General features: G+C 43.3%; 1 protein-coding gene across 7 annotated transcripts in view; it reads left to right on the top strand.

The window, feature by feature from the left end:
- LOC134343921 (GTP-binding protein Rit2-like) overlaps window positions 1-27,247 on the top strand; it is a 402,328-nt gene that overhangs the window by 20,273 nt on the left and 354,808 nt on the right. The window contains exon 2 of one of the 7 annotated variants that reach the window (XM_063042850.1): window positions 26,031-26,165. The exons of the other annotated variants lie outside the window; for them this stretch is intronic. Coding sequence (XP_062898920.1) covers window positions 26,129-26,165 — 37 coding nt within the window. The 5' untranslated portion in view covers window positions 26,031-26,128. The remainder of the gene's footprint in view (window positions 1-26,030; window positions 26,166-27,247) is intronic. 7 annotated transcript variants of the gene reach the window in all.

The following is a 27,247-nucleotide window of genomic DNA, read 5'->3' as shown; positions in this document are numbered from 1 at the left end:
TTCTCTCACATCTTATCCTCTTGCTCTTCACACACTTGTAGAATGCCTTGGGGTTTTCCTTAATCCTGTCCGCGAAGGCCTTCTCATGGCCCCTTTTGGCTCTCTTAACTTCATTCTTAAGCTCCTTCCTGCTAGCCTGATAATCTTCTAGATCTCTATCATGACCTAGTTTTTTTGAACCTTTTGTAAACTCTTCTTCTTGACTAGATTTACAACAGCCTTTCTACATCATGGTTCCTGTACCCTACCATCCTTTCCCCATCTCATAGGAACGTATCTACGCAGAACCCCACACAAATATCCCCTGAGCATTTGCCGCATTTCTTACGTATGTTTCCCTTAGAACATCTGTTTCCAATTTATGCTTCCAAGTTCCTGCCTGATAGCCTCATATTTCCCCTTACTTCAATTAAACGTTTCCCTAACTTGGCTGTTCCTGTGTATATTTCCAGGTATTAATTTTCTGATATTTTTGGTGAAATCAAAATCATACAAATATGCAAAAGAATGATCGATAGGGATAGAATGCCTGGTGCTTCCACTTAATCCAATAAAACTACAATGCTTTCTGCATCAAATGGAGTCCTTATCCATACTGAAATCAAGTGATTTGCAGGATAACAAGAAACATCTGAGCTATTATCAGTGAAAAACTGAGAAGTATCTCTGACAAGAATATCTGAACAAAATTACTCTGAAAGTATGATTGCACTGTGGAGTTTGCACTCTGGAAAATTTAAATGACGCCTGAAAAAAATTAGTGGATTGCCCAATACATTCTCATTCTATGTTTTTGTGTATGAAATTCTGACTTTACTTTTGAAATGTTGTCTGCAATTAACTTTAATGCAATGGGTGCTGTTCTCATGTCTTAATTACATTTTTTTAAAATTTGCTGAAATACATTTTTGTCCCCTTGAGTTGTGCTGTGGTCAGTGCATTGAGTTCATTTAATGAAGCTGAGGTAACTGAAGAAACCCCTATTCTAATGTACTGTCAGGATAGTGGAGAATGCGCAACTAATATTTAATGCACGGACTGGGTTAAATTTCTTAATATAGAGCTATAGATTTCCTAACTTTGAAGATTATGCTCACATCTTTTCTCCTACTTCTACTGCTCCTACATTCTGTTAGTTTTTAGTACACTCTGGAGCTCAATTTTTGACACTGATAAAGCAAAAAGGTAACAGAGAAACACACTTCCAAGAAAGTGGAAGATATTTTAAGTGGGAAGAATAATTATATGTATCCTTTAACAGTGAATACCAGTTAATGACTGAGCAGTTCAGGATTTTGAGCATATTTTGCTGGTGACCAGCATACTAGCACTGAAGACATAAAGAATATTTGAAAGGTGTGGAATTATTCATGGCCTTGATATCTTACAGTCTGGATGTTAAACATGTGGTTCATAGAGCTAAACCTGCCTTTAAAGAAATATAAGTATCCAAAATTTCACTGAGATCATCTTTATTTAACCATGAATACAGGAATTGAATAAGAACTGCACCTTTTCTGGAATCATCTTTGTCCAATTAGTCAAACCAGTGATCTGTCAAAGTCTGAATCTATAAGTAGCTCCTTTTTGTTATTCTATGACACATTTTTTCATACCCAACTGAAGTGAAAAACCAAGTTATCAATTATCTTTCATATTTTTTGAATCTGTACGTCCTTCATGTTTTTTACATGAACATTTCAATTATTAGTTCCTTCAGGCATGCCCCTGCCAAAGGTTTGTTCCGTGTTTAGTGAGGTTACTTATTTTACATATCGTTTCCTGTAGTTTAATGGGGTCTTATCTCAAGACAGTGGCACTTTGTTTGGCTTGCTTCTTAGCAACATAATATTTATCCTTAGTAACAAGTAGCATTTGTTCAGAGATGATGGCTGTTAATGTTCATGTTTCTCAGCTTGCAATTTAATGTGGCTTGCGATCATTAAAGACAATGTATTGTTCAGATATACAACATACTCAATATGGAGCAACCATATTAAAGTTCTCAGTATAGATGGGGATATAGAACACACAACAGTCAGGCACAGGAACAGGCCTTTCAGCACATGTTATCTGTGCAGACCATGATGGCAATTTAAACTGCACATCTGCATGCACATGGTTTAATACCGTCCTGTTCATACGCCTGCCTAAAAGCCTCTTAAACATTGCATTGTACTAACTTCTGTCATCAGTGCATTCCAGGCAGCTAACACTCTCTATATCAAAAACTTGCCTTGTAAATCTTCTTTAAACATTCTTTTCTCACATTAAAGCTTTGCCGTCTAGTATTTGACATTTCCACCCTGAGAAAAAAAGACTGTCTATCCTATCATAATTTTATATACTTCTATCATGTCCCCTCTCGAACATTGTAGAGAAAACAACCAAGTTTGTCCAACCTCTCCTTATAGCTATTAGCTGGCTGGTGGCGTAATGGCATCAGTGCCGGACTTCGCTGTTTGAATACAGCCGGCTTCCTAGGCACGCTTTTCATCCATGCTGGATTGAGCATCGAGCTAGCAACTTGACCTTGTAAAAGAGAAATTGCCTGCTACAGAAACATCAACAGCAAAAAGTTGATGGCCTATGCTCTCTTGTGAGTTTAAAAGGCAATTTCCTTTTCCTTTTCCTTATAGCTGTTACTTTGTCATTCAGACAATATCCTGGTGAACCTCTTCTGCATCTTCTCTAAATCCTCCACATCCTCCTGTAATGTAATGACAAACACTCCAAATGTGGGCCCAACCAAAGTCTTACATAGCTACAAACATGACTTCCCAACTTTTATACTTCATACCCCGACTGATGAAGGCAAGTATGACTGACAGGAAATCTGTTATTTTTCTTGTATTTCACTCAGAATTAGCATATTTTCAATTAGATACTGTATAAACAGGTTTTTTACATTCCACAGAAATATAATATTAGCATTAATTTCAAGAGGACTATGATATAAAAGCAAAGATATAATGCTCAAACTTTACAAGGTATTGGTCAGATCACATTTGGAGAATTGTGAGCAGTTGCATGCCCCACAGCTAAGAAAGGATGTGCAGGCATTGGAGAGGGTCCAGAAGAGGTTTACAAGGTTTCCAGGGAAGAAAGAGTTAACGCATGTGGAGTGTTTGATGGCTTTTGGGCTGTACTTGCTGGAGTTCAGAAGGATGGGTAGGGTGATTTCATTGAAACCTGCTGAATATTGGAAGGCCTGGATAGAATAGACTTGGGGACAGGATGTTTCCAGTAGAAGGAAAGTCTACTGCTTTTCCACTTCTGGAAACATCCTTAATATCCATAAATGCTTGGAAAAGAAATGAGGAATTTCTTTAGCCAGAGGGTGGTGAATTTGTGAAATTCATTATCCCAGATGGCTGTGGAGGGTTATTGGGTATATTCAAAGCAGAGGTTGATAAGGTTATGTGGAGAATGGGGTTGAGAGGGAAACTAAATCAGCCATGATTGACTGGCAGACAAGAACCGATGGGCTGAAAAGCGTAATTTTGCTGCTATAGCTTATGATCAAATGCATACTTAAAATGAAAACAACAATCTGAAGAGCTTGAATAAAAAATAATAACATACACAAAATAAAATCTTTGGAATCTTTTACCCAAGGGGAAATGGCAGCTAGATCACTGAGTATATAAAAAAGAGATATCGATAGATTTATGGATATTAAGGGAATTGAGGAACATGAGATTTGCTGGGGAAAATAGTACTGAGCTAACAGATCAGCCATGATCTTATTGAATGGTGGAGTAGGTTTATGGAGTTTAATGGTGTATTCCTGCTGCTGCTTCATATGTTCTTGCCTTAAAATAAGATATTCACAATTTATCACTACAAGTATACCTTGCTTCTTACATTTATTTCACCCCTTGCCTACAGTTCATTCAAGGTAGTGAGTATACAGAGCATGGGTCAATACACTTTTCCAAACAAACATGATCTGCTTTAGCACTTTAAGTCAAGATCAGGCAACATCTATTTCTGACCCATCCATCCCCTCTGACCTTCCCCTCTCTGAGGCAGGACGTTCTGTCCTTAGCAAAAGCCTCATTTTTGTCCCCCTCCGTCCACACCTCAGTGAGTTCTGTGCCCGCCATGACACTGAACTCTTCTTCCATCGCCTACGTCTCCGAGCCTACTTCTTTGGCAAGGATTCCCCTCCCGCTATAGATGACCCCTTCTCCTGTCTTCAACCCTCCTCCTCCTGCTGGACACCCCGCCCGGGCCTTCGATCTCTTCATCTCCAACTGTCGCCGAGACATCAACCGCCTCAACTTCACCACTCCTCTCTCCTGTTCCAACCTCACTCCCTCTGAACGCACTGCCCTGCACTCTCTCTGCACTAATCCCAACCTCACCATCAAACCTGCTGATGAAGGTAGTGCCATAGTAGTCTGGCGGACGGACCTCTACTGAGGCAAAATGTCAGCTCTCTGACACCTCCTCTTACTTACCACTGGAACAGGACCCTATCAAAAAACATCAAACCATTGTCTCCCGCACCATCACTGCCCTTATCAACTCAGGAGACCTTCCATCCTCAGCTGCTGAACTCATTATTCCCACACCCCATACCGCTCGGTTTTACCTCCTCCCAAAGGTACACAAGCCTGACTGTCCCAGTAGACCCATAGTTTCTGCCTGCTCCTGTATCTGCCTACCTGGACTCTATTTTGTCACCCATAGTTCAGTCCCTCCCCACCTACATCCGGGATACATCCCATGCCCTCCACCTCTTCAATAACTTCCAATTCCCCGGTCCCAACCGCTACATTTTTACTATAGATGTCCAATCCTTATACACCTCCATTCCCCATCAAGAAGGCCTCAAAGCCCTCTGCTACTTCCTGGATAATAGACCTCACCAGTTCCCCACCACCACTACCCTCCTCCAGTTGGCGGAACTGGTTCTCACACTTAATAATTTCTCTTTTGGCTCTTCCCACTTTCCTCAAACTAAAGGTGTAGCTATGGGAACTCGCATGGGACCCAGCTATGCCTGCCTCTTCGTTGGTTATGTGGAACAGCTGTACTCCAGACCTATTCTGGTACTGCTCCCCAACTTTTCCTTTGGTACATTGACGACTACATTGGTGCTGCTTCCTGCGCCCATGCTGAGCTCGTCAATTTCATCGACTTTACCTCAAACTTCCACCCAGCCCTCAAATTCACTTACTCTATATTGGACACTTCTCTCCCCTTTCTCGATGTCTCAGTCTCCATCTCTGGAGACAGACTGTCCACTGACATCTTCTACAAGCCCACTGACTCTCATAACTACCTCGACTATACCTCCTTCCCACCCCGCCACATGCAAAAATGCCGTTCCCTATTCCCAGTTCCTCCGTCTCCGCTGCATCTGCTCCCAGGATGAGGCTTTCCATTCCAGGACATCTCAAATGTCTCCTTTCTTTAAGGATCGTGGTTTCCCTTCTACCGTCATCAATGATGCCCTCACCCGCATCTCCTCCATTTCCCTCACTTCGGCCCTCACCCCATCCTCCCGTAACCACAACAGGGACAGAGTTCCCCTTGTCCTTACCTACCACCCCACCAGCCTCCGGATCCAGCACATTATCCTCCGCAACTTCCGCCACCTTCAACAGGACCCCACCACTAAGCACATCTTTCCCTCTCCACCCCTCTCCGCTTTCCGCAGGGATCGGTCCCTCCGCGACTCCCTTATCCACACGTCCATCCCCACTGATCTCCCGCCCGGCACTTATCCCTGTAAGCGTAAGTGCTACACCTGTCCCTACACCTCCTCTCTTGCAACCATTCAGGGCCCCAAACAGACCTTCCAGGTGAGACAACACTTCACTTGTGAGTCTGTTGGGGTCATCTATTGCATCCGGTGCTCCCGGTGCAGCCTCCTCTACATCGGTGAAACCCGACGCAGATTGGGGGACCGCTTCATCGAGCACCTCTGCTCCATCCGCTACAACAGACAGGATCTCCCGGTTGCCACCCTCTTCAACTCTGCTTCCCATTCCCATTCAGATATGTCCGTACATGGCCTCCTCTACTGCCATGATGAGGCTAAACTCAGGTTGGAGGAGCAACACCTCATATACCGTCTAGGTAGTCTCCAGCCCCTTGGTATGAACATAGAATTCTCCAACTTCTGGTAATTCCCTCCCCCTCCCTTCCTCTATCCCTGTTTCACTCTACCCCCTCCCCCAACTCCTCATGGTTCCACCTCCTTCTTCTACCACCCATTGTTTTTAGGGCTATGACATCAATGCTTCCCCTCCCCCACCCCTTTGTCTTTCAAATTACTGGTCTATCAACTGACGCTACAAGCATTCTTCAAATCCTTCCCCATCTTTCATTCTTCAGCCCTGACGAAAGGTTCCGGCCCGAAACGTTGACTCAGCGTTTCTGACTGATGCTGCCCGACCTGCTGAGTTCATCCAGTGTACTGAAAGTGTTGCTTTGATCTTTTACAGCATCTGCAGATTACTTTGTGTTAACATTTATTTCTGATTAGTTAATCGATTTCATACCTACCACAAAGCTGTATATGAGAGATTTTTGTATATGAATTTGCCTTGATGGACATAGATACAATCTTTCTCACATATCTTATCTCTGTGGAACCATTAATACATAGATTAATCAAATAGATTTGCTCTGCAGCCTTCAAGTCTCCAGTAAGGCAAACCTTCAGTCACTTGAAATTGAATCATTAGACATCGTTTAGTTTGGCAGCCATTTAACCCAGACAATTTCATTTAAAAATGCCTTATGTTTAAATCATTTTTTCTCTTCTTTGTGTCTACATTTATTTCATATTGATGCGTACAGTTCAAATATGGTTCTTTTTGGTGTGTGAGGACTGTGATTGTTCATGGTTGGTTCAAAGTTCAATGTTGTTAATTTATCATGTGTGCCACTTGTTGCACTTTAATGGTGCCTTATCTCTAGACTGTCTCATTCTATTCACCTGCCTCCATAGCAACCCAGGATATGTCCTTGATTACTAACTTTCTTTGTCTGACAGACGATGTCTGTTAATGTTTCTGTTTTTCACCTTCCAGTTTAATGTAGCTTATTCAAACTTGAAAGTCCTTCTAACCTTTTATATTATTTAGATTTCTGGCATCTACAATATTTTATCTTTACATTAAAATTCCTCTGGTTAGTAAGGAGCTAGGATCTACCCCAGTACTTGATGAGATGTATCCCAGGCTGCTGTAGGATGCAGGGGAGGGGAACGACAAGAGCAAGGCAGCATATTTTGTCTGCATTATCTTTAACAAGGCCTTTCACAAGGTCTTGCATGGTAGGCTGATGCATAAAGTTAGCAAATATGCAACCACGTTGACATAACAAACTCGATACAAAATTGACTTGGTGGTAGAAGGCAGAGGGTGATACTGGAGGTGATTAAGAAACTGCAGATGCTGCAGTGTAAAGGGAAAGGACAATCAACATCTTTGATGGAGACCATTCATCTGGGCTGGGGTACTGAAGGGTTGCTTTAGAGACTAGAAACATGTAACCAGTGATGAACTGCAAAGATCCCTGCAGGATCCTTTATGATCTGTCACACTAATTAATGATTTGGAAGACAAAAGTGGTGACATAGTTAATAAAGCTTGCAGATGATCCCAAAATGATCAGAATAATGCTTTAGGTTCTCCAATAGTCTCAGATCAACTGGAAAGATGGGCAAAAGAATTGCTGAAGGAATGTGACAAGACAAGTGCAAAATGATACATCGTGGTGAGTTAAACAAGGCCCGGGCATACTTAGTGACTGTCAGGGCCTTAGAGAAAGGTATTGAATGATGTGGCTTTGGGATATCAAGTGAAAGTGGTAATACAAGTATAAGATCATAAGACATAGGAGCAGAACTAGGGCATTTCGCCCATCAAGTGTGCTCTGCCATGATTGATTTATTATCCCTTACAACACCATTCTTCTGCCTTCTAGCCTTACTTTTTGATTCCTTTACTAATCAAGGATCTATCAGCCTCCACTTGAAATACACCCAATGACATGGCTTCCGCAGCTACTGTATCTGTGGCAATGAATTCCACAGATTCACCACCCTCTAGTGAAAAAAAAATCCTCCTTATCCCATTTCAAAGGGCATCCTTGTACTCTGTGGTTGTGTCCTCTGGTCCTAGACTCCCCCACTACAGGAAATATCCTCTCCACGTTCACTCTATCCAGGCCTTTCAATATATGATATTTCAATGAGATCCACCCCCTCATTCTTCTAAAATCCAGTGAGTACAGGCCCAGAACCATCACATGCTCTTCATACACAGTGGTGAAGATGGCAAATGGTTTGCGTGCCTTCATCATTTGGGGCACTGAGTATAGGAGTTGTGATGTCAAACTGTAGTAGGTTTGGCCACATTTGTATTATCGTATACAGTTCTGATTCCACTGCCATGGAAAAGATGCCATCAAGTTAGCGAGGCTGCAGAAGTAAAATTACACAGATATTGCCTGGACTGCAGGGTTTAAGCTAATAGGAGAGATTGGATGGGCTCGGGCTCTTTCCTCTGGAGCAACGGATGCTGAAGCAGAAAAAAAGGTTTAAAAATTTATGAGAGGCATTGATAGTGTTTATTATCAGAGTCCTTTCCCCCATGGTAGGAGAGTGTGAAACTAGAGGGAAGGGTTTAAAGTGAAAGGGAAATACTTTAGAAAAGATCTGAGGAGCAGGTTTTTCTCCTGCACGGTGTGGTGACTATATGAAAATGAACTACCTGCAAAGGTAGTGGAGGCAGGTACGAAAAGCAAATGACAGATACGTGGAAAGGAAAGGTTTAGACTGGGATACAAGCCAAATGCAAGAAAATGGGAGTAGTGAGGATAGGCATCTTGGTTAGCATGTGAAGATGGGCGGAAGAGCCTGTTTTCTATGCTGTACAACCCTGGGTCTGTGAATTGCTGGAGTATAGGAGATTTGTAACCGTCTGCTAGATGCCAGATTTTTGGAAGGGACGAAACATGGTACTTTAATTGAAGTATGGCAGAATTTGAATTACGGACCAAGTTCTAGTAAATGGGAATAGTATAGACGGGTAGTTGATGTTTGACAGAGACATGGTGGCCCGAAGGTCCACTTTCTGAGCTGCATAAATCTTTGACTCCATAATGTGAATGTTGTGTGTGATTCTTAGTTTTCAACATACAAGGCTGACTCATTTTACAAGTTTATTTGGAATGCAAATAATTGCTGGTATATTCTGATCTGATAAGCATTATATGTTAAAAGTAAATTTATGATTCAGAAGATGTCATGATCCTGAACCAGATTCTGACAGTTTGGTTTACATTTGAGATCTATTCACTATGATTTATGTGCTTTTGGAGCTGGAGGTAACTTCTTGGCAGGGCCAGCCCTTCTCGTTTTGAATAATAGCTACACTTTATTTAATAGTCTGGACTTTATTTATTGGAGAGAATAATAAAAGTGCTTTTACTCTTTAAACAACTTGGCGGGCTTACCTGTATTTTCTCCAGGACTTCTGTTTTTCTCCCACATTCCAACAACATGCTGGTTGAAAGGTTAATTGAATTGCTGGAAACTACTCATTGGAGGTAGGTGGAAGAAAAGTCAGAATAGAGTTGGGAGGCGTGCAAGTGTAACTGGGGTGGTTGCCTGGTCGGGTTTGAACCGGGGTAGTTATGGTAAAGTTCTGCATCTTCAACCAGTGAACCACCACGAGGGACTTTGACTAGGTGGTCCCACGTGCAGAGGAGACCAGAGATGAGGACAGAATTGAACAAAGAATCTTGTGGATGAGTTTGTGGAGAACACAGGCTAGGAATTGATAGTCACTATGCACAGCTAAACTCAAGACTGAGCAAGATAAACAAACAAAGGAAACTTAAATAGAGAAGCAAAACAATACAGAGGGGCACGAAAACTTAAAAGACTCAGGTGAAGGTAATCAACTAATAATCAGGAAGGAGGAGCGTTGGAGACTGGGGACTCTGTTGCCCCTGGTGATCAGACTGAAGCACGACAGGAGAATCCCACACCCCACACCTGGTGGGCCAGGACAATCCTGATGGTGGTAATGGAAGTCTCTGATCAGGTCTGGATTCAAGATGTTACTGGAGGGAACCATTATGATTTCCAGTGGGCCGTAACCTTCTCAATTCACCAGGTACTGAAACCGGTCACAAACCAGATGGTAGTGCAGAAGTCAATGGATGGTGTTTGGCAGCTGGCCGTCAATGATGCGAGGAGCCGGGGCTGTCTCAGGACTGGTACCAGTAGACCACGCAGAATTGGCTTTAGACAGGAGACATCTAAGGTAGCGTTAATATGCACTACTTGTGGCTACTGGAGATGGTAAGTGACCGGGCTGATCCGATGGAAAATCTTCAACTGTTTGATGTAGCATGGCACCAATTCCAAAACTCTATCTGCAGAGGACAGTCCTTAGTGGAGAGCCAAACCCTTTGCCCAGGACAGAACAAAAGGTCCAACCACCTTCAACGGTTGGCATGCTGTTGTTCCTGCAGAGTGGCCTTCAGAAGGGCTGCCCAAGCCTTCCTCCACTTCTGCCAGGAACAACAGAACAACTGGGTCTCTGGCTGCCAATTCATCCCACAGTGAAACATGGTTGTTAGGGCTACAGTGGCCCAACCACTCTCTACCACTGGGGTGCAGAACTCGATTGCATAGTCAGCCATACTCAGGTATCCTGACAACATTGCAGGGGTCTGCTGACTGAGTGGGGAAAAACCCTCTCCATCCTTCTGCTGAAGAGGCATACATGTTCTTCTCCCAGAGTGCCATAGTCTGAGTGAGAGCTTTGCCACAGAGGAGAGAGAGATGATATGGACCACTTTACAGCAGGCAGAGGGGATCCATGTGTTGCAACTCGAAAGCCAGAGAACACTGAGTATAAAAATCCTCCACATGCTCCTTGGTTGCCATCAAATCAGTCAGGTGCCAGCAGGTATGGATACTCGATAGTTGAGATGGTAGCAGTAGTTTGCTCACTGAGCTGGATGAGCTCAGTGAAATTCTGCTGGAGCATATACTCATGGCCACTCACCAGACTTCCTGGCTGGCCCACAATGATCACAGATGCTCCTATTTTGCTGGATCCAAGATTTGGCTAAGTCTTGATGAAACAAGGGTGCTTACCAGCCTGGATTTGATCCAGGGTTGTTTTGGTGAAATTCTGCATCTTCAACCAAGTGAATTTCCACTGGAGACTATGACTAGGTGGACCCAAGTGCAAAGGAGATCAGAGGTAAGTATGGAATTGAACAAAGGATCTGTACTTGTGGATGGATAGGTTAGTAGAGAACACGGGCTAGGACTTGGAAATCACAACATACAGGGCCAGTAAACTCAAGACTGAGCAAAGACAAACGAAACAGTGGGAACTTAAATAGAGAAGCAAATTAAGGCACAGGTGCACTGATAACTAAAACAAGACGCAGGTGAAAATAATCGGAACAGGCGTGTCGGAGCCTGGAGGCCTCTGGTGCCCCCCACCCCCATGATAGATCAAAGCATGACGGTAAGAGAGAGTACGTTACATTGAAGTAGGGAGGGAAAGGGATTGATGGAAATGTTCTAGATGCTGACACAGCCTCTATGAGCCAACTGGCTTCCTCTGCAGAAGGACACATGAAATACGTACTGTATAAATATATGCCATAGGCTGCAGAGACTTCTCAATGGTAGGGACCATTTCCTTAATTCACGTTTGTTGTGTTTAGCCTCCAAATGTGGAATTGTTTTCCCTGTGGACCCAAAACTGCTCACAATGCTCCAAGTATGGTCTGACCAATGCTTTATAAAGCTTCAGCATTACATCTTTGTTCTTGTATCCCAATTCTCTCAAAATGAATGCTAATATTGCATTTGCTTTCCTTACCACTGACTTAATCTGCAAGTTAACCTTTAGGGAATCCTGCACAAGGACTCCCAAGTCCCTTTGCACATCTTTCAGTTTAAGATGGTGCTGCTGAAGTGGGTGACAGCTTACTGGTATTCAAAAGGCAGGAAATATGACGTAAAACATCATTAATAATACCTTTTCTGAGGTAAATTATGGTAGACTATCACTGCAAACATTGAAGAGGCAAGCAAAGGCGAAGCTGACTGAAAGGATGAGCTGTGCTGGTGCATTGCAAAGTCGGAACTGAATGTGTTCAAGACTGCTTCGCAGCTGTGGAGTGAACGATTCGGAGGGGTGTTGAGGTGGAGGAGTTTGATGTCCATACATCTGAACCAGGAGCAAGGTTTGATCGATCTAAACATACAGCCAATTTGGAAAATTCGAGGGATCTTTTGGAAAGGTTTAGGTTCAGACTGTATCGCTGCACTGGAGCCTGGGTCCTAATGTGAGACACTACCTGGTATTTGGACAATTTAAATGCTGGCTCAGATGGTCTGGAAAGACTGGTGTTTGGTCGAGAGGCAAAGATAGGGCTGATTCTGCTCACTCTCCCATGATGTTCACTCCTCTCTCCATGGCACTGAGGCTATAAGACTGCTCTGGCTCATACATGCTTCTTGTCTGTGAGCTTCATGACAATTTGCCCATTAAATGATGAACTGAGACCAGGACTTGATCCTACTCCAGCTGCTCTGGGATGCATGTTTATCAACTCAGTTTTGGTTTTGAGTGCTGTTGCTTGTTTCTATTGTTTGCATGATTTGTGTTTTTTTCCTTCTTCTCTGCACACTGGGTGTTTGTCTTTCTTTTTTTTATAATTTGGGTTATTTCGAGTTTCTTGCTTTTTGGCTCCCTGTAAGCAGATGAATCTCAAGGTTGTATAATTTATACATAATAAACGTACTTTCAACTTGAACATTTGATTTTTGATTATTTTCTCCATTTAGGAAATAGTCTCTGTCTGTATTCCTTCTACCGAAGTGTACAACCATACACTTCCCTACACTGTATTCCATATACAACTTCTTTGCTCATTCTCTCAATCTTAAGTCCTCCTTCAGACTCCCTGCTTCCACAGCACTACCTGCCTCGCCACGTTCTTTGTATCATCCACAAACTTGACCACAAAGGCATCAATTCTGTCATCCAAATCATTGATATATAATGTGAAAAGATTCAGTCCCAACACCAACCCCTGTGAAACACCACTAGTCAATGGTAGCCAACTAAAAAAGGCCCCCTTTATTCCTACACTTTGTCTCCTGCCAGTCGGCCAATCTTCTATCCATGAATGTACCATTCATGTAATACCATGGGCTCTTATCTTGTTAAGTAGCCTCATGTGTGGAACCTTGTCAAAGGCCTTCAGAAAATCTAAGTAACCAACATCCACTGACTCTCCTTTGTCTGTCCTGACTGGTATTTCCTGAAAGAATTCCAAAAGATTTGTCAGGCAAAATTTCCCCTTAAAGAAATCATGCTGACTTTGTCCTATTTGCTTCCAAGTACCTGGAAACCTCTTCCTTAATAATGGACTCCAACATTTTCCGAACTACTAAAGTCAGGCTAACTGGCCTATAATTCTTCTTCTTTTGTTTCCCTTCCTTCTTAAAGGATGGAGTGTCATTTTCAATTTTCCAATCCTCCGGAGGTGAAAAATGATTATTAATCTGTGGTAAGATGGCACTAGTGGTCCATGGCGATGTACTGCGTTATATGGACAATACTTCTAAATATACCTCTTTCAAATTACTCTCACTGCAATCAGCAGCTTGCAATTTCCCTTCAAGCTATGTACTTTTAAATCAACTTAATCTATTGAGTTCGTGATCTTCTGAAGGACTGAATGGACCAAGGAGGTACAGACCTTTAGCGGAAGAAGGTTCATCGCCATGGCTGGAAGTGAGGCAGGAGGAGGGGACTGCAAGCCAGGCTGAACCACAAAGGGATGAGGCCACCACTGCCCAATATCTTGCTAGCAAATGTGCAATTGCTGGAGAACAAACCTGAGGACCTGAGGCCAAGATTGCTGTATCAGAGGGAAATGAGAGATTGTTATACTCTATGTCTGAGCAAGGTGTGGCTTTCTGTGGTTATTGCAGATGCAGCAATCAGACCAGAAGGCTTCTTGATTAACCATATGGATTGAACTTCTGATTTGGAAAAGGCAAAATGTGTTTCATGATAAACTCTCGGTGGCAGTCTGGTCTGGTGGTTTTGTCGAACTCATGTTCCCCTGACCTGGAACACCTAATGATCAAGTGCCATCTATTGTATTTACTGAGAAATTTCTCCTCCATAATCCTGACCACAGTTTATACCACCAGCACCCAACTATAATCAAGTGCTTGAGGTCTTCAAACAAAAAACTTAAGCCAGGCACATTTGGAAAAAACCCTACCCATTACCATCAGCATATAAACTGTAGCTCCCAAGGTCCCAACACACCAGACCACTTTTATACTAAGGTAAGGAATGCCTACCGTTCCATGCCCAGACCGCATTTTGGTAAATCAGATCACCTTGGCTGTCCTCTGCCTACCTGCATACAGGCAGAGGCTGAGAGCAAAACTCCAGAGGTTAGGAAAACAAAGGTCGCAGGAGGCAGAGAAGCGGCTGCGGGATTGCTTCAAGTCAGTGGATTGGGCCTTATTCAAGGACTCATCTGTGGATTGGTGTGAGTACACCACAGTTGTCGTGGACTTTATTGAACAATTGTAGATGAGCGTGTACCCACAAAACCATTTAGAATATTCACCAGTCAGAAGCCCTAGATTAACCATGAGACTGGCAATCTGCTGAGGGGCAGATCAGAGGCATTCAAGTCTGGTGACCAAGAAAGTTACAAGACGTCTAAGTACAATCTCCGGAAAGCTATCACATGTGCCTAATGGCAATTCCAGTCTAAATTGAATCAATGAAGGATGCTCAGCAGTTGTGACAAAGCTGTAGTACTATCACCTCTTGTGAAGTTAAATCAAGCGACATGAGCGACAACAGGGCTTCACTTCCAGATGAGCTCAATGCCTTCTCTGCTCGCATTGACCGTCAAATGTGAATGTACCATCATGAACTTCCACAGCCCCTGATGACCCTGTGATTTCAGTTTCTGAGGCTGATGTGCAAGCAGCCTTTGGAAGGTGAACACATGAAAAGCACTCATTCCATTCGGTACCTGGTCAAGAACTAAAGAACTGTGCTGATCAACTGGCTGGAGTGTTCACTGAGATCTTTAGCTTCTTGCTTTGGTAGTCTGAGGTACCCAACTACATCAAACAGGCTTCAATTATACGAGTACCGGTGAAGAAAGTGGTAACCTGCCTTAATGGATATCATCCAGTAGCACTTACTCGGCTTCCCATTGGTAGCACCCCCCCAACAGAATCCAAAGCGGTATTCATTATTGAGGAGAATGGCCATAGGATACTCTGCATTGCTTGCCCATTCTCTTTCCCTCTCCTGACAGTCACCCAGGTACCTGCCTCCTCCAACTTAGGGGTGACTTCCTCCTTGTGGCTCCGATCGACAATCTCCTCATTTTCGTGTATGAACCAAGGTGATTGAGCTGCAGCTCCAGTTCCTAACACAGTCTCTAAAGAGCTGCAGCTCAATGCACCTCATGCAGATATGGTTATCAGGAAGCCTGGACACCTCCCAAAATTCCCATAAAGAGCATATCACTAACTCTGGACTCACTCTTAGCACATTAGCTATATACTAATAGACAAACAAGTGAAAAAAATACTAGAAACTTACTTAGAACCTGCACCTGTGCTTGTCCAAGCTTGTTCTCACGCAAACCAGACCACTCTAATATTGGCCCATTCACACAATGGCTGCTCCATTTACACCTCCCTTCTTTTTATTGGCTCAAATAAAACTCACTCCCAATGAGACTGATTCTTTCAAATGGCACCCACCTTGTAACGATCTCCCTCTCCCTCTCTCTCTCCCTCACTACTTTATATTATGACACTCCAGGTAAAACCTGTTTTTTTCTAATCGATGAAGGTAGAGCTGTTGTTGATTTCTACAAGGATTTTAGTTAGGTGCTTGATAAGGTCCCTCGTGAGAAACTCATCCAGAAAATTAAGGTGCATGGGATCCATAGTGAATTGGCCATTTAGTTTCGGAACTGGCTTGCCCATAAAAGGTCAAAGGTTGATAGAGTGGTTAAGAAGGCTTTTGCAATGCTTGCCTCTATTAGTTAAGCCATTGAGTTCAAAAGTCAAAAAGTTATTTTGCAGCTTTATAGAACTCTGGTTAGTCTGCATCTGGAGTATTGGTTGCCCACATTAGAGAAAGGATGTTGAAGCTTTGGAGAGGATTCAGAAGAGGTTTATGAAGACGCTGCTTGGATTAGAGGGCATGTGCTATAATGAGAGTTTGAACAAACTTGGGTTGTTTTCTCTGGAGTGATGGAGGCTGAGGGAAGATCTGATTTTTAGCACTACTATATTTCGAATTTAATAAAAACTGTAGTTTTCCAAGAAAAATATAATTTGTGCAATATTTCCTTCATCCTTCTCTCACTCAAAAAATGCACATTTTCTGCAGCTCAGTTGAATCCAAAAGGCAATACAACATTGGTTTTAATATTTCCTCAAGTATTGCAGACTTTGTAGGCTAAGTTAGCCTTTAATTGCTATCCCTAGCTGCCCTGAGGAAGGTGGTGGTGAGTTGTCTTCTTGACCTACCGTAATACTGCTGGGAGAGATTTCTAGGATTTTGACTCCATGACAGTGAAGTGATTGCGACATATTTCCAAATCAGGATGGTGCTTGGCTTGGAGAGAAACTTTCAGGTGCTGGAGTTCCCAAGATTTTGTTGCGCTTGCCCTTCTATCTGGTAGATGTTGTGAGTTTGGATAATTTTTTCTGTAATAATATGTCTTGCAAAAGTGCAGCGGATACCAATCCTGCCAATTTCTCCACAAAACCACAATGTATCAGTCTGTGTATGCAAAATGTTATCTTTCATGTTCAGGAGGGATTGCTCACTTCAGAGGCTTTGGGCAGCTGACTAGTTGATTTTTTACATGGTTAGAGAGACATTGAGCAAGGGCAAAGGATTGTGAGAGGAATAACTGTGAAAAACCGATGTCAATCAGATATGAGTTATGTGATGTTTACAACTTAAGTGTGTCTGAGAAGGAGTTACTGCCATCTTCCTAGTGCGTGTCATTTGGCTTGGCTGAAGGTCCTTCTTGTGGGTTGATGTCATGAAGTAATTGTTGGACAGAGAAGATTTGTCACTCTTTCACTTGCTGGTAACTTGAAGGAACACCTGTACGTATTGTAGCAGAATGAGTTGGAAATGAGCGGGAGGAGAAGATGGCAGCACGCCTGCGTGTGCGCAGCCCTCCGGTGAAAAATGATATCGTATCTGTTAAATGGGGCCGTGGACAATTCTGATTTGATGGAGAATGGACTTGAAAGCACAGAGGAACATCTGGAGAAATTTCTGAAACGCCCGTCCGCTGCTGTCGTTACTGCGTGGTCGGGAATCTTTCGGCGGGTAGGCCTCAAAATCCCTGGCCTTGCCTGCTTTTGGCGACCGAGAAGGAGGTTGAATCATTGGAACAGAGATGGCGCTCAGTACTCGGTGTCAGACAGCTGATCAGAGCTCGAAGTTTTCGGATGACTCAGAGTCGGATTGTGGTTGGCATGGCAGGGAGAGTTTTTCTTCCTTCTCCCAACTGTGTGAGCTGTGGAACATTTGAAAAACTTTGAACTTTACTGTGCTCACGGACTTCTTCATCAAGTTATGGTATTGTTACACTGTTTGTAACTATATGTTATAATTATGTGGTTTTGTCAGTTTTTTCAGTCTTGGTTTGTCCTGTGTTTTGTGATATCACACTGGAGGAAATAATGTATCATTTCTTAATGCATGCATTACTAAATGACAATAAAAGAGGACTATGTGTCTTCATAATCATAACTCATAAATCTCGATGTGGAGGGATACAAAACTTCAAAGGTATTTATGGTTCAGTTCCATATGTTGATCAGTAATATAGATGAAGCAGAATGCTTGCTTCATGTCCAGAATGACTGGCCAAAGACTCACTGACTCCTTAGTGGATGACCAGACGAGGGCTGCAATGGTCCACATGATCCTTATTTCCAATGGATATGAAGATAGTGGACCTACTGGTGCAACACAATGAAGTTTCAAGACCACATTAATTGAAAAGAAAACTCCACTGAATGACGTAAGGAGTGTCACAAAACTGAGCAACCAAAATTGGTCTCTGTAATATCTTCCAGTCTTAGAATCGTATAAATCTGGCCTTGGGCTATCAAGGTCTAAGCACTCGTCAAGGATAACAGGAGTGTTGAAATCCCAAAAGGAAGATGTGGGACCCTTTTGGGAGAATGTATTTGGGTCTTGACCTATATCTCAGAAGAAACTTTGAAACCTTGCCTTTGTACCAAGGTGGTAATGGTTGCCCTGAATAGTGCGTACATTATAAAAGTCAGGGATGGAGGCTTGTCTGTATCTATGGGAAAGCAACCAATGCTTCTTTTCAAAGACTAATTAACTCTATGTTGCTTTAGGGACTGGAAAAACCTGTTTGAAATGATAATATATGCAGTTAACAGATAGTCAAATAGTCAATTCTTGTCTCTCTGAATGATAATTTCAGTTTAACCATCTAGACAGAATCACAGCTTCAATTACTATTAAGCGTCAAAGACAAACATCCTATAAGAGGAGTAGAATATTTCCATTCACACCATATTTACTTAAGCATTAAAATAGTTACCATTGTGAAGGGCTGTTCATGCATTAGGGATCATTTGTTCATCAAAATAACATACATTTACATCAAAGAAAAGACCTTAATGTAATTCACAGACAGCTTCATGGTCCCTGGGTCCTGCCTTGTCTGTGCACAAGAAAGTGAGAGTGCTGAGATTTTTCGGGTAAGGTGAAACTCTCCCTCAGAAACTTCTGAAAAAGGACATTTGAAAATAACCAGGATTCTACATTTTGTGAAACAGATGATGGAGTATAATTAAAATAAAATTGTTAAATATGTGATTTATTAAAACTATTTTTGGATTACAAGTGTCTGATTGATGGCCCTGACAGCATATCAGCAGGAATTCACCATATGTAATTTAAAAACTATTAAACTAGTATTTAATATTAGGCATGGTTCAGTAGTGTAGTGGCTATTCTAATGATATTATAGTGCCCGCGACTGGGTTCAATTCTGCTGCTGTCTGTAAGGAGTTTGTATATTCTCCCTGTGACAATGTGAGTTTCCACCCACATTCCAAAGAAATACGGGTTCATAGGTTAGTTGGTCACATGTGTGTAGACGATGGTGGGGGCTGATTGGGCCAGAATAGTCTGTACCATGCTGTAGCTCTAAAATAAAATCAGAATCAGAATCACTTTATGGCCACTATATGGAACATATCAGAATTGATTGTAGTTTGGTGTCAAGCATAAATCATAGGACAACACCATTACAGACTACACAATAGCAACCAACAATTTACAAGATAACAGTGCAAAGCCATGAGCAATCAACAGTTAGCAGAATGGTTGCATGTGTAAGCATCAATAATCAAACTCAAATAACTATTAACATATGAACAGACTCAATAATTATGAACAGAACAAGGAAAGCAGGAAAGTCATTTAACGGATGTTGTGCAGGGACAATTCAGCTGTTACATCTGAGTGAGTTTTTTTGAGAAGCTGGATAGCTATAAGAAAGAAGCTTTTGAGATGACATGTAGTCTTGGTGGTAACAGACTTAGACAATAGACAATAGGTGCAGGAGTAGGCCATTTGGCCCTTCAAGCCAGCACCGCCATTCACTGTGATCATGGCTGATCATCCACAATCAGTATCCAGTTCCTGCCTTATCCCCATAACCTTTGATTCCGCTATTTTTAAGAGCTCTATCCATCTCTTTCTTGAAAGCATCCAGAGACTTGGCCTCCACAGCCTTCTGGGGCAGAGCATTCCATATATCCACCACTCTCTGGGTGAAAAAGTTTTTCCTCAACTCCGTTCTAAATGGCCTACCCCTAATTCTTAAACTGTGGCCTCTGGTTCTGGACTCACCCATCATCGGGAGCATGCTACCTGCCTGCAGCGTGTCCAATCCCTTAATAATCTTATATGTTTCAATAAGATCCCCTCTCAGCCTTTTAAATTCCAGAGTATACAAGCCCAGTCGCTCCAATCTTTCGACATATGACAGTCCCGCCATCCCAGGAATTAACCTTGTGAACCTACGCTGCACTCCCTCAATAGCAAGAATGTCCTTCCTCAAATTTGGAGACCAAAACTGCACACAGTACTCCAGGTGTGGTCTCACCAGGGCCCTGTACAGCTGCAGAAGGACCTCTTTGCTCTTATACTCAATTCCCCTTGTTATGAAGGCCAGCATGCCATTAGCTTTCTTCACTGCTTGCTGTACTTGCATACTTGCTTTCAGTGACTGATGTACAAGAACACCTAGATCTCGTTGGGCTTCCCCTTTTCCTCACTTGACTCCCTTTAGATAATAATCTGCCTTCCCGTTCTTACCACCAAAGTGGATAATCTCACATTTATCCACATTAAGCTGCATCTGCCCACTCACCCAGCCTGTCCAAGTCACCCTGCATTCTCATAACATCCTCCTCACATCTCACACTGCCACCCAGCTTTCTGTCATCGGCAAATTTGCTAATGTTACTTTTAATTCCCTCATCTAAATCATTAATATATATTGTAAACAGCTGCGGTCCTTGCACTGAACCCGGCGGTACCCCACTGGTCACCACCTGCCATTCCGAAAGGGACCCGTTAATCGTACTCTTTGTTTTCTGTCAGCCAATTTTTCATCCATGTCAGTAATCTGCCCCCAATACCATGTGCCCTAATTTTGCCCACTAATCTCCTATGTGGGACTTTATCAAAGGCTTTCTGAAAGTCCAGGTACACTACATCTACTGGCTCTCCCTTGTCCATTTTCATAGTTACATCCTCAAAAATTTCCAGAAGATTAGTCAAGCACGATTTCCCCTTCGTAAATTCATGCTGACTCGGACCGATCCTGTTACTGCTATCCAGATGTGTCGTAATTGCATCTTTTATTGTGTCTTGTCGTGGCTCCTTGATGGCAGTTTGCTGAATGGATAACTGCTGGTTATAAACATTGTTTTCTTGAATTTACGGTAATTGCCCCTCCCCTTCATCATTCCCCATCACTATTTCCCTCTCTCACCTCATCTCTTTACCTGCCCAACACCTTTCTTTGGTGCTCCTCCCCCTTCCCTTTCTTTCATGGCATCTGTCCTCTCCTATCAGATTCCAACTTCTCCAGCCCTTTATCTCTTTCACCAATCGACTTCCCACCACTTTACTTCACCCCACCTCCCTCCCAGTTGTACTTCTTCCTCCTCTTCCCCCACCTTCTTACACTGACTTCTCATCTTTTTTCTCCGGTCCTGATGAATGGTCTCGGCCCAAAGCGTTGACTTTTTACTCTTTTCCATAGATCCTGCCTGGCTGGCTGTGTTTCCCCAGCATTGTGTGTGTGTATTCCCCAGATAACTGCTACAGTGGGTAGAGTCAACAGTTATTTTTTCTGCTTTCTTCTCTCTGGCAATGAATAGGTCTCTTAATGTCAATAGTTTACAGCAACTGATCTTCTCGGTGGAGTGTACCACTCGCTGCAACCTGGACTTGGAGAAGGAGGAGGTGGCAGGAAACCAAACGGTGATAGAGGTGGTCATATACCCTCAATGATGGCTCAATAAAAATAACAAAAGCATAATTCTATGGCCAGTTAACACTCAAAGTTGGAAGTTAAACGTACACTTATTATCCAAGTATGCATATTATCTACAATCTTGAGAACCGTTTCTTTACAGGCGATCACAAGATGAATTTCAAGGTTGTATATAATATACACACTCTTGCAGCTAGTGAGCCATCTCTGCAGTGCTGACTAGTCAGTACTGTAATAATGGGTGAAACTAATAGTAATCCCTAGACTGCCACTGATAAGGTCAGAGTGGGAGAAGTCAGATAGATTCTGTACCTTGTCATTTAAATGTGACAGGGAAGAGTGAATCTTACTTAGAGGTTTCTGCAATATTCAGAATGTATTACTACACCTCTTGCAATAACAATGTCTGCACTTGTACTCTAACAATGGTCCAGGCACGAATTCACCATGACATCAATTGCTATTTGATTTGATTTGCTGACTTTTAGTTCAAACTACTTTTTCTGGTACTTAGCATGCCTCCTTCTCATATCGCCAGCATTATTGTAACCTGAATAGTATTATAATCTTCTTCATTTTCAAGCTATGTGGACAACTACACTAACTGTTGCTGCATGAATGAAATCACCGGGAGAAAATTCCTGGTAGATACAAAGCAGCTTCTTTATTCGACAAAACAAGATACAGCAGGCATCATATGGAGATGCTTTCGGTGGAAGGGTCTGCTGGCCCAACGTGGGGCTTGAAATTTTATGTGCCAAACATCAAAGGACATTTCATATTTACAAAGTATAGACAAAGCTTTCTTTTGAAACTACATACAAACTGCACACCTCCTGATTCGCATGTGTACCACAGACACCAGCGTCGTCTGGACTGGGATTCGCAACTTTTAGGAATCCACTGTTCCAAATTAAATCCACAATACATATTCAAAGGCAGAAAACCAGTAACCAAAGCCATTTGCTAAATGTAAATGACCTAAACCCAAAAATCACTCTAACACTGCCAATGCAAGTGTGTTCATCCATACATTGGGTCAACGATCGGTCCGTTAATGACAAATAATTGATTCCGATTAAACAGGACAGGTCTTTCTTGATCAAGTCTTTCTCAGGCATTACTCTGCATGACTCCTCTTTCCTTTTGTTGTTGTATGGTTGCTGACAACTTTGAGGCCTCACCCTCATAGGAAGGTGGTTTGCCAGCTGTGGTGGGCCTCAGATGTTCGATCCTGAGCCTTGCCTCAGATTTGTCTGGTGGCATTTTGAGAATTTGTGCTGATCACAGATATTCAAAAGCAGTTAAAAAACGAATTGAAACAATCAAAGAGTACTAATTTAAGGTATTAAATATGTGGTTTGTTACTGAAAATTAATATCAATTAAAATCTAAGAAAATCAGTCACGTTTTTTCCATGGAGGTCAGCAATTCCAACCAAATGGATAGGATTTTGCAGGTGTTGCTGGTGTAGAGTTGAGGAAATGAATAGATTAAAAAAAAGATTCCCCACCAGCACCCTACTTAATCCATGCTCATATCAATGGGCTCTATCTCAAATAATGATGAGTGGGAATACTGGAAGGAGATAGTGAGCCCAGTGCCATGCTGTCATGACAACAATCTTTCCCTTAATGTCAGCAAAGCAAAATAGCTGGTCATTGGCTTCTGGAAGGGGTGGAGTGGGAAATGCATCACATGCTCCTGTCTACAGCGACAGTGTTGAAGTGGATAGGGCTGTGAGCTCTAAGTTCCTTGGAGTGAACATCAACAATAGTGTTTGGGATGAAATGGAAAAATGGTTTATGTGAGCTAAAACTCATATGCCTGCTGACTATCAGAATAATGACACAGGGTCATTTGAGTCAACTTGAAAGAGCAGGGATGCTTTAATTTCAATTAACATCTAAAAGACAGCAGCCCAAACAACACAGTTCTCCTTAATACTCACAACACGCTGGAGGAACTCAGCAGGTCAGGCAGCATCCATGGAAAAGATCGATCGACGTTTTGGGCCGGAACCCTTCGTCAGGACTGTAGAGGGAAGGGGCAGAGGCCCTATAAAGAAGGCGGGGGGAGGGTGGGAAGGAGAAGGTTGGTAGGTTCCAGGTGAAAAACCAGTAAGGGGAAAGATAAAAGGGGTGGGGGAAGGGAGGCAGGGAGGCGATAGGCAGGAAAGGTGAAGAAAGAATAGGGGGAAAACAATGGGTAGTAGAAGGAGGCGGAACCAAGAGGGAGGTGATAGGCAGCTGGGGGAGGGGGAAGAGTGAAATAGGGATGGAGGAAGGGAGGGGGAGGGAATTACCGGAAGTTAGAGAATTCTATGTTCATACCAAGGGGCTGGAGACTACCTAGACAGTATATGAGGTGTTGCTCCTCCAACCTGAGTTTAGCCTCATCACGGCATTAGAGGAGGCCATGTATGGACATATCCGAATGGGAATGGGAAGCAGAGTTGAAGTGGGAGGCTACTGGGAGATCCTGTCTGTTGTGGTGGATGAAGTGGAGGTGCTTGTCGAAGCGGTCCCCCAATCTGCGTCGGGTTTCACCGATGTAGAGGAGGCCACACCGGGAGCATTGGATGCAATAGATGACCCCAACAGACTCACAAGTGAAGTGTTGCCTCACCTGGAAGGACTGTTTGGGGCCCTGAATGGTGGCAAGAGAGGAGGTGTAGGGACAGGTGTAGCACTTGCGCTTACAGGGATAAGTGCCAGGTGGGAGATCCGTGGGGAGGGACGTGTGGACCAGGGAGTTGTGGAGGGACCGATCCCTGTGGAAAGCGGAGAGGGGTGGAGAGGGAAAGATGTGCTTAGTGGTGGGGTCCTGTTGAAGGTGGCGGAAGTTGCAGAGGATAATGTGCTGGATCCGGAGGCTCGTGGGGTGGTAGGTGAGGACAAGGGGAACTCTGTCCCTGTTGTGGTGGCGGGAGGATGGGGTGAGAGCCGAAGTGCGGGAAATGGAGGAGATGTGGGTGAGGGCATCATTGATGACGGCAGAAGGGAAACCACAATCCTTAAAGAAAGAGGACATTTGAGATGTCCTGGAACGGAAAACCTCATCCTCGGAGCAGGTGCGGCGGAGACAGAGGAAGTGGGAATAGGGAATGGCATTTTTGCATGTGGCGGGGTGGGAAGGAGGTATAGTTGAGTTAGTTATGAGTCAGTGGGCTTGTAGAAGATGTCAGTGGACAGTCTGTCTCCAGAGATGGAGACCGAGAGATCGAGAAAGGGGAGAGAAGTGTCCGAGATAGACGGTTCTCCTTAGTTCTACACTGGAGGTTAGCCTAGATTTCTGAGTTCAATTTTCAGCAAAGGGAAATATTCCATATTAATCTTTACCCTTCTAACTTTCAAAATGTTGCAGTCTAGGAATCTATTGTTCTAATTTACTTTTCTTTTTAACATGCTAAGCTCTTTGTGATGTTATGCAATACACAGAAATATATTTTAAATAAACAGGAAAACCTTAGATTTGCTGAGGGGTCTTTGACCTGAAGCTTTAGAAATGTTTTTCTTTTAATAGTTGCTGCCTGACCAGCTGAGTGTTCCAGTGATTTCTGGCCGTATAATAGGAAAAGGCATGCTTTGTAACAAGTTACAAGAGTTTAGAAAAGCTCTGTACCGATCATCACCAGTTGCAAACGTCTGTTGCTTTGGTCGCCAGAGACGTGGGAGGCTACCGGGAGATCCTGTCTGTTGTGGCAGACGGAGCGGAGGTGCTCACCGCAACGGACAGGATCTCCCAGTAGCCACCCACTTCAACTTTGCTTCCCACTCCCATTCAGATATGTCCATACATGGCCTCCTCTACTGTCATGATGAGGCTAAACTCAAGTTGGAGGAGCAACACCTCATATACTGTCTAGATAGTCTCCAGCCCCTTGGTATGACCACAGAATTCTCCAACTTCCAGTAATTCCCTCCCCCTCCCTTCCTCTATCCCTATGTCACTCTGCCCCCTCCCCCAGCTGCCTATCACCTCCCTCATGGTTCCGCCTCCTTCTACTACCCATTGTTTTCCTGCCTATCACCTCCCTGCTTCCCCTCCCCCACCCCTTTGTCTTTCAAATTACTGGTTTTTCAACTGGACCTACGAGCCTTCTCCTTCCAACCCTCCCCCACCTTCTTTATAGGGCCTCTGCCCCTTCCCTCTTCAGTCCTGACGAAGGGTTCCGGCCCGAAATGTCGACTGATCGTTTCCACGGATGCTGCCCGACCTGCTGAGTTCCAGCAAGGTGGAATGAGTGTTACAATGAGGTATACCTGTGTACGTACAGGTGGACTTGGTTTATAATAGACTAAAAGTCAAGTGTTCATAAGACTGTTGGCATACAGAAAGAAACTGTTCTTGTACCTATTTGTCTTGGCATACAGTGATCTAAAGCGCCTACCACAAGGAAGGAGTTGGAACAGGTGATGTCCAGTGTGTGATGGGTCTACAATGATGCTGCTTTCTCGCTTCCTGACTCCAGATGCATATAAGTCCTGGATCGAGGGCAGCTTCCACTGGTAGGTGAGACTAGAACTAGTGAACATAGCCTCAAGATTCGGGGGAGTAGATTTAAGACTGAGATGAGGAGGAACTGCTTTTTTCAGAGAGTGACGAATCCGTGTAATTCTTTGCGCAAGGAAGCAGTGGAGGCTACCTCAATAAATATACTTAAGACAAGGCTGGATAGATTTTTGCATAGAAGGGGACTTAAGGGTTAAGGGGAAAAGGGAGGTCAGTTGAGATGAGTCCATGACCAGTTCAGCCATGATCTTATTGAATGCCGGATCAGGCTCGATGGGTCAGATGGCCTACTCCTGTTCCTGTTTCTTATGTTCTTATGGACAAGTAACAGCAATCTCTTTTGTGGAAGGTACACACTGAAGCCGTTGCACATTAGTGGTGGAAGAAACAAATGACTAGGCTGGTTAATTCAAGCAGGATGAATTGTATTGATGGAGTCAAGCATCATAAGTATTGTTGAGCCTGCTCTCATTCAAACAAGTGGAGTGTGTTCCATCACATCAGTTGTAGATGTGGTAAAGCCTCGCGTGTTGGGAAATGAGTCACTTTCCATGGTATAATCTCAATGATAGCCTCATTGCTTATGTGGCTGTACTAGTGGGATTTCTGATCAATGGTGATCATAAGACCATAAGACATAGGAGCCTAACTGGTCATTCACCCCTTTGAGTTTTCACCACCATTTCATCATGTCTGATTTATTATCCTGCTCAACCCAATTCTGCCTTTTTCCTGTAAAGTTTGACATTCCTTCTAATCATGAACCTATCAACCTCCACTTTACTTAAACCCATTGACTTGTCGTTCAGAGAGGTGGGACTGCGCAGGCGTGTGACGTCGGGCAGTGAAGCGTGGAAGATTTAAAAGGAACAGAGCCTTATACAGCAGGCAGCGTCGTTTGCGGGCTGCGGAGTGAGCCGGGAGCAGAGTGAAGGCTGAAGGGCTTCAGCTCAACGGGCTTAGGCAGAAACGGGTGAGGAGAACAGGGTTTGGTATTCAATTTTTGTTGTTATTTGAGGAGAGAGGCAGTATGAATGTGAGGGCAGTTTGTTGTTCTTGGTGCCAGATGTGGGAGGTC

This window comes from Mobula hypostoma, chromosome 3, assembly GCF_963921235.1.
Source record: "Mobula hypostoma chromosome 3, sMobHyp1.1, whole genome shotgun sequence".
Classification (NCBI taxonomy): domain Eukaryota; kingdom Metazoa; phylum Chordata; class Chondrichthyes; order Myliobatiformes; family Myliobatidae; genus Mobula; species Mobula hypostoma.
Note: the sequence above shows the minus strand (reverse complement) of the source record. Positions and strands in the feature narration are given on the sequence as shown.